A 9,194-nucleotide genomic window follows, 5' to 3' on the forward strand; every position below is an offset into this window, starting at 1 on the left:
AAACTTTTTTTTTGACCTAATTAGTACCTAGATTTAAAAATCGTAAGTCAACCTAATATTATTTTTAAGTAGCTAACTAACACTGTTAAAATACACTAATATGCCACTGACGACCAATAGTGTGGCGGCACATGGTAGTTTCACATTTTGGCACGTGGAAAAGAATAAAAAATTATGATTTTTTACACAAAGGGAATGAATCTGGACAAATGGTTCTCCACGTTCATATGAATTTGGACAATAATTTGTCTAGGTTCATTCTAGACATAATTTTTTCGTATTTTTATATATTTTTATTTTATAACATATCAATTTTATATTATTATTTTGAAATTTAAAATATATAAAATCTTAAAAATATAAAAATATACTAGAAATGTTATTTTACTCTAGAATGAACTCGATCAATTGGTTGTCCAAATACTTTTGAACCGGATAACCATTTGTCTAGATTAATTCAAACATGTTTTTGAGTTCTTATATATATATTCACAAAATAATATAATTTTATATTATTATTGTTAAGAAATTAAAATATATAAAATCGTATATGTATAAAATATATTATTTAACATCAAAATTTATAAAAAAACATAAAACATCTGATTTTATAAAACATATTTGTCCAAATATATAAGTATGATTTATAAAAGAATAAAAAATAAATTGTATAAAACATCACAATTTATAAAATATAAAATTTGTTTTATTTTAATTTAACAATAAAATTAAAATATGATAGTTTATGAAAATTTAAAATATATAAAATCACTTAAAAAAATATGCCTGCTAATGATTGTTTAGATTCAAATTATCTACTTAATCAATTGTTCAAGTGCATTCTAGTTTCAAATAATATTTTTAATATTTTTATAAATTTATAATTTTTTTATTTTTAAGATTTTATATATTTTAAAATTAAAATAATAATATAAAAATATGATATGTTATAAAAATTAAAATATATAAAAGTACTAAAAATTATAATTTATTTTGTAAACTTTATTATATTTTATATTTTCACATGTCAAAAAGTAAAATTACCACGTGTCATCATAATATTGATAGTTAATGGCACATCAACGTATTTTAATAGTTTGGTACAAAAAAAGATACTAGGCTAACTAATAATTTTCAAGTTCAGTACAGATCTAAAATAAGTATAAATTATTAAATTCAAATATCTCCATAGTAAAATAAATTATTTTTAGTCTTTGTTTTACTTTCAAATCTATCTAAAACGATTAACTACAAAACAACAAAAGTCAATTTAACGACTCTAAACAAATTTTATAAAATTGATAGTGGATTGAACAATAAAATATAAATAAGACTTATTATTTAATAAAATTTTAATAACTATTGATTCATAGTAATTACTTTTTGCTATTCATTAATTGAACAATGTAAAATATTTTATAAAACCCCGGCATCAACGAAGGTCTTATGACTAATATAAATATAAATAAACCTATAAGAAAAAACAAATTACTAATACTCAAATCGATTTTTGTATCCCGTAACAAGAAGTTAACAAACAAACCCTTCTCCAAGTTTGTGATTGTAGATTTTTTAGTAATTATTTATATTTCTATAATTATTTTAATTATTTTATATTTTTGAAAAATATTTTATAATTTTTAAATAATATTTTATGTGCTTTTAATAACTATGTACAAAATGAATGTAAACAAATTAATACCTATATTGATATGAATATAAATGTTATTTTTAAAATTAAAACTAGATATACATTTATTAAAATTTATTATTAATTTTAGAAATGTATTTTTACTCATGTAGCATTCCAAATCAACGTACTTTCACATGGTATGCCACATAATCTTACTCTATAAAGTCTTTATTGGTTATGCATAAGTTATTAAATTAATCATGTATTGGCTTAGTCTTTTAAAGTTACTAGGTGCATTTAAATTGAAGATGAAAATTTAGATAGATGACTTGAAAGGTAAAAAAGTGAAATAGTATCTATGAAAATATAAAAAATAGAATTAGTTTAGGGTGCGGAAAGCTCGCTCCAAATTAGAAAGTCTAAAAGATGCATATCAAAAGTTTGTTAAGAGAAAGGTGTAAGGAGATGATGATTTGGTAAAGCCAAGCCAACAATCGTACAAGGGAAATTTGCAGAGAGAGATGTGAGAGAAGAACAACAAAATATACCCATAAAAGCAAGCGTTTGATAACGTTGTCATTCGCTTTCTTACGATGCCAAAACAATGAAGAAAGCCTGTTGACCCTTTTTTCATTCTTTTTTTGGTTTTTGGTGTGGTTTTTGTTGATTCTTCTTTCCAAGTTTCGACTTTTTGGGTGTCTTGTCTTCTTTATCACATAGCTCAGATCTTGCATTCAAATAAAATATCTTAAAATGGGAGTCAAGAAAAACCAAATTTATGACTCTTCCTCCTTTGACATGTCTAAACCTATGCGTAAGAGGATTTATCAAGCTTGGCAGGGGAACAATGTATTTTTCTTTCTTTTCCTTTTTAAAGCTTGATTGATCGTTTTTTTGCAGATGATGCCTCTTATACCGCTTCTCTATCATAGAATTTAAGTTTTTTTTTTAATACAAATGCCTAGAACTACTCATAATCTCTCTCAAATCTTTAAATAGGAAGATAAATGTGTTTCAACGAACTCGAACACACATTCTTCTGCTTAGATAACAATGTCGATACTAACCGAGCTAGGACTCAATTAGATTCTAAATTTTAACTTGTCTTCTAACAATATATTTATTATTGCTTTTGCTTGAGAGACTTTTTAATATTTGAGATAATGATATCAATATAATGTTGAAAATGTAAACTCAAGCAATTAATTAATGCTCAAGTGGTGCGATATGTATGAAGATTTTAGTTTATATAAATAAATTTATTAATTGGGCCTTTTGTGCATGTTGCATTTTCCTTTTTAACGATTTCAATTATTGGATGAGTTTTGATTGCTTTCAATGAACATGAGTTATCTGATGATCATAAATAAGTTACAAAATTGGAGCTTTTGTTAAGTAAGAGTTAGTATAGAAGCTAATGCCAAACTTGGTGTGGACTTTCTTTGAAAAAACAGAAATTTTGTTGTGGTGGGAGAATTCTGTTAGGCCCTGACGCATCTTCACTTTTCTTAACTTCGTTTCTAATTGGATGTCCTTCGATAGCATTCTGCATAAAGATGTCGGTGAATGTGAAGGAAGATGATTCTTTAAATTTTCACATATTGATTGGGGGCCTCATCCTTACTGTTTTGGTTGGTAAATTATTATGTACTTGAATAGTTACTTAAAAGTTGTTCACCTATATATGTTTCTTTACTAATTAATTGTACTATAGGTTATTATTGTTTTGTTAGGGAAGCTGGGTATAGCAATGCCGGATTTAAGTTTGTCACTTGTCTCACGCATGCAGGATCTAAGTTTCCTATTTCTGACAAGTAGTGGAGACCCTGGAATAATACCTAGGAATTCAAAAGCATCTGAACCCTCCTCTGAAGAATCAAAGAAGTCACCGCAGGGTCCACCATGTGACTGGGCCATCAACAAAACAAACCTTAAAATTCCAAAGGTGAAGGATGTAGTATTGAAAAATGGTCAAACGGTTAAAGTCAAGTTTTGCGAGACATGCTTGCTATATCGTTCTCCGCGTGCTTCCCATTGCTCCATTTGTAACAATTGTGTGCAAAAATTCGACCACCATTGTCCGTGGGTGGGTCAATGCATCGGACTGGTAAGTTTCTCTTCAAATATATATAAGGCCTAAACTTAAGTAATAAATTACTAGTTGTAAATTACCAAAATAATAAAAATACTCCATTTCATATGGTTCGCAGCGCAACTACCCTTTCTTCATCTGTTTTTTATCATCTTCCACTGCCTTATGCGTATATGTGTTCTCGTGCTCTTGGATCAACATTCTTCGACACCCGCAGGGCTTATGGACTGCCATGTCTCGTGATGTACTATCTGTTATTCTCATTGTGTATTGCTTCCTAGCTGTCTGGTTTGTTGGTGGCCTAACAGTTTTCCATTTCTATCTCATTTGCACTAACCAGGTGATTTAACTATTTTGTTGAATATGGTTTTTGTTTCATTCCATGCATACTGTAATTAATTAATTAATAAACTAAAGTTGTGGCTGCTTTTGCATTTTGAATCTCAGACAACCTATGAAAGCTTTCGATACCGTTATGATAAGAAGAAAAATCCTTTCAACAAAGGCGTACTAAGGAACTTCAAAGAAGTGTTCCTTACAAGGATTCCATCTTCAGAGCTGAATTTGCGGGCATGGGTCTCAGAAGACGGAAACCTTTCAATTAAAGATGACAAAAGCAATAAATTTGACATGGAAATGGGACTTAAGCACAACCAGGATAGTGCTAAATTTCCATCACATTGGCAGAGGTTCGACTATGATGGTTTTGATAATAGTTTAAAGGGGAAGGACGGAGAGTTTGATGATAAACCTAAATCCTCTTCGAAGATGTAAACCATAATTTCCACAACCAAATAACCTTTGTTAGAGTAATTATTACAACTTCATTTACTTCATGCTAGTGCTTTCTTTCTACTTTTTCCTACACTATATATTCTTAGAAATTGGGATCCCACTCTCCGTGGATGAAAAATAATTAAAAGTTATTAGAAATAGACAAGATAAAAATTGTTTTATTAGTTAAAAGAGATATAATTTTTAAATAAATTTATTTTAATATTTAATTAAAAATGATTAACTTAATAATTGATAATTATATTTTTTTATAAATTTAGTATGCTTTTGAATGAATGATTCATGTGGTAAAATAAAATATTTTACCTTATAATTATAATAATTAATTTACCATTATTATTATTTTTAACCTTATTAAAATTAAATTTACAGTCAATCCAAAAATAATTTTAAACCTTTATACTTCTTAACTGGAATGGTAGTTTTCCTTTTCCAAAAGTGACGGTGTTTAAAATCTTTATTTTGTAGTTTTAATCTTTTAAAGAGATACTTTAAATCATGTCATTTACTATTTCGCTATATTTTTATATATTTGCATCTTAGTTTTTTCTCCATTGTTTTACTATTTGGCACACTTATCCATGTTTTCATCTCAATTTTTTTTTGCATTTCCCTCTTTTAACGATACCTATGCGCCTCTAAAACTTGGGTTTTTTTTTCAATGTTTTTACCATCAAAGAATCATTTTTCACATGTGAAAGCCATTTCACTTCTTTAAATTCTATTCACTGTTTAGACCCTATCTTATGTTTCAGATTATCAAAGTTTTTTCTTCAACAATAATCATAGTTTTATCAACATATGACCAACTCGTAATAATGAAATAATGAAATATTGGGTACACAATCTAATATGATTAATTTTATTGAGATGAAGATTTTTATGGTTTTTAATACGTTTTGATCTATCTAATTTTAAAGGGTAAATTCTTGATTGAAAATTGCTTTTGAAAGGGACAATGAAAAAGTTTGATTTGTTAATTTAAATTTTAGTATTATTATCAAAAAATAATGTGAAAGTTAAAATATCCACTTAGGAACTAAAATAAATTAACTTAAATAGTATTTAAATAATTTAATACACTAATATAAAGAATATAAAATTTAAATACCTATTAAGCAATTAATATAAATTATTTTTTAAATTTTAATTTAAACATATAAATCATATGAGAGGAAATTAACAATTTTTTATTAATTTATAGACTCACTGCTAATTGCTAAGTTAAAACATAAAAAAATATTTGATTGTATATGGATTCATTTAGTTCAAAATAAATATATATGCAATCAATTAAACTTTTAATTTGTTGGGAAAAGAATAAAATGTGATATTTTGATAATTTTACATTTAAAGAGAAAATATTTTTCAAACTTGAGAAAATTGACATTGTTGTTCATTTCTTATAGCGTCAAAAGTGTTTTTGATTTTAAAAGCTAGTTTGAAATACAATGAAGAATTAAGTTTGGGTGTGTTCTTACCATGAAAAACTATTTTCAAGTTAAAAGTATTTTGTATTGCAGAAGTAATAAAGAACACTTGACTTTTAGAGTTAAAAGGTGTTTTTCCACCCAAATAAAAAATATGATTTAGATGTTTTTAACTTTTGCAAATTAAATTTATCAAAATATTCTTATTTATATTAAATATTTAAAGATATACAAAATTAGATTAATTTATATTTTATATAGCATTATATTAAAATTTAAAATATTTCATGTATCATTATATTAAATTATTAAAATATTATTGATTATATTTAATTATTAAAATATTTTATATATCATTAATTTTACATATAATTTATATTAATTACTTATAAGGCATTTAAAATTTATATTTCATGTATAATTATATTAAATTATTTAAATATCATATAACTTAACTAAATTTTTACTTTCTACTATCATGTCTAAAAAGAAAATTTTAACATTCAACTACAATTTTTGACAGCAATGGAGAACGTTACAAATTAACAAATCACACTTTTTCATATCACTTTCTACCATATTTTTCAAAAGTCCTTATTCTACAAACACGTTTCAATTACAACAACAATGAAGAAGTAGCTAAGTATATTAGGAATCGGCTTTGCAGCACCAAGCTTTAGCAGAAAAGCTCAACTTGTGAATTTGAGTTTCATGCGCAATTCAGGAGGGTCCAACCTAGCCTCCTACAGATCCAAAAGAATACAAGCAAACTAAATGTTAATTATAATTGTGTGATGTATATTCAGGGCATTTTCAAAAAAAAAAAAAAAATACTTGACCTTCCTCGTCATACACTCGGTCAATGGAAGTCTCATGGTTTTCCACGTCAAATTTCACCAGCAATTCCTTGTCGCTAGTTCATCTTGAGCCTTCATTAGCTCTTCAAACAATAGCTTCACAGAAGTCTCCATCTTAGACAAATGAGTGCCACTACAAAAAAAGAAATTATCCTTCCAAAGTTTGGCTTGTTCTTCACTTCCTTTCAACTTCCTCACCTCATCTTCCAGCTCTTTCCACTACTTTTAATTGGTTTCCTTTAGTTTTTGGTTCTCCACCACAATTGCTCCAAGGTTTGGTGGAGAACCTGAAGTCCACCCTTAAAACGGGGAAACCTTCAAAGCCTCTCTCCCAACGGTGATTATGTTGGGACCATCGGTACACCTCGTGACGTAGTAAAAAAATATTCCGGGAATTCACAGCCAAAGATCCATGTACGAGAAAGGAATCGGGTTGAAAATATACCTTCTTTACTGAAAATGTTGAAAGGATGCTGCTGATTTGATGTCGGTTCCAAGCCACAATGAAAACATCCCGGCCTCTACGTAGTCCAACCCTTAAAAAACGAACAACCGCTTTCTCTTAAACTTTTTAGAGAGAATTAAAAACGATTGCTAGACTTTTTAAATTATTAAGTTGGTAACCTTAACATACAAAAGGATTATCATCCTTTTATCATCTTTGATATCACATATTAAAAAGGAAAATCAAGTTTATTCTCTTATTAATAGAGAAGGCAAATGAAAAGTTAGAAAAACGAATTATATTCTTTTCAAAATAATATTAATTTCCACGTCTTTTATATTTTGACTGAAATTAATTAATATAAATGTTTATATTAATAAATTTCGTAATATATATAGTTAATAATTTGTATAAATCAAATTCATATATTAATTATATTCTTTCCAAAAATATTAATTTCCATATTTTTTATATTTTGACTGAAATTAATTAATATAACTGTTTATATTAATAAATTCGTGATATATATAATTCATATTTTGTATGAATCAAATTTATATATTAATTATATTCTTTCCAACAAAATATTAATTTCCATGTCTTTTATATTTTGACGAAATTAATTAATAGAATTATTTATATTAATGAATTCGGTAAAATGTATACAATTAAATATTTTGTATGAATCAAATTCATATATTAATTATATTCTTTCTAAAAGAATATTAATTTCCATGTCTTTTATATTTTGACCGAAATTATTTAATATAACTGTTTATATTAATAAAATCGGTAAAATATATAAAATTAATATTTTGTATAAATCAAATTCATATATTAATTATATTCTTTCCAAAAGAATATTAAATTCCATGTCTTTTATATTTTGGCGAAATTAATTAATTAAACTATTTATATTAATAAATTCAATAAAATATATACAATTAATATTTTGTATGAATTAAATTCATATATTAATTTCCATGTCTTTTATATTTTGACCAAAATAAAATTGTTTATATTAATAAAATCGGTAAAATATATACGATTAATATTTTGTATGAATCAAATTCATATATTAATTATATCTATGTTCTCTATTTGTGTACAACAAGTTTGTACATAAAATATGTTTAATATTTAACTATCAAATTAAATTAATTCATATGACAACTAAATACAATACCAAATATATTTGGATTCTGTTCATTTCAACTATAAGGTGTGACCCTAAAGGCTCTTGTAACGTTGGTAGTAATACTAGAACGTTTCTAACATTACAAGCAACGAGTGGCTAATAATGTATCATTGCCACCCAAGTTAGAAGAAGTCATGATTCGACATAACCTTTCTATGATAATCTTTTCATGTATTATAACCTTTTATCCTTAATATCTAGATTGGACACAAGTCATGGAATAATCACACTTGCATAGTCCAATATCATATTTCTTGATTTTTTGAGCAGACTAAAATAAACAAATAAGTGTGGTATCTCATATCAACTTATTTAAGCATGGCCATGCATTTCTAGTCTCACTCCATCAAGAAACCTAAGATATTGCTCTCATTATATAGGAGGGGTAAATCCTATCTTGATCAACCATATCCCACTACATGGATTGTAGTATATCCAACATCAGTTTTTATAGTACAACTTGTTACGATAGACGTTTTGACTGTATCAAAATATACAACTCACGATGTTGGGACAATGATGATCTCAAGTCTAAAGATCATATACATAGTTATCACTATGAGTAATATTGTGACTATTACATAATAATCCAAGAAACATACTCATACCGGGTCAGCCCAATATGTTATTCTCTAATACATACTCCGTATTTATTTTCACATCCCTGTGTCAATGATAATTCTTTTTCATCAACCAATTAAACATTAGTCTCAATGCATTATTGTAGCCCAAGCCCATAATAAG

At 26.4% G+C, this 9,194-nt stretch overlaps 1 protein-coding gene across 1 annotated transcript; it reads left to right on the top strand.

Annotated features, from left to right (window-relative positions):
* The first annotated feature begins 2,135 nt into the window (after positions 1-2,135).
* Positions 2,136-4,499, top strand: LOC105789834 (probable protein S-acyltransferase 3). The gene is made up of 5 exons (XM_012617166.2): positions 2,136-2,482; positions 3,088-3,264; positions 3,423-3,740; positions 3,844-4,065; positions 4,173-4,499. Exons 1-5 carry the CDS (start codon positions 2,387-2,389, stop codon positions 4,497-4,499), a joined length of 1,140 nt encoding a protein of 379 aa, XP_012472620.1. The 5' UTR covers positions 2,136-2,386.
* The last annotated feature ends 4,695 nt before the right edge of the window (positions 4,500-9,194 follow it).

The sequence above is a fragment of the Gossypium raimondii genome, chromosome 2 (assembly GCF_025698545.1).
Source record: "Gossypium raimondii isolate GPD5lz chromosome 2, ASM2569854v1, whole genome shotgun sequence".
In the NCBI taxonomy this organism is placed as follows: domain Eukaryota; kingdom Viridiplantae; phylum Streptophyta; class Magnoliopsida; order Malvales; family Malvaceae; genus Gossypium; species Gossypium raimondii.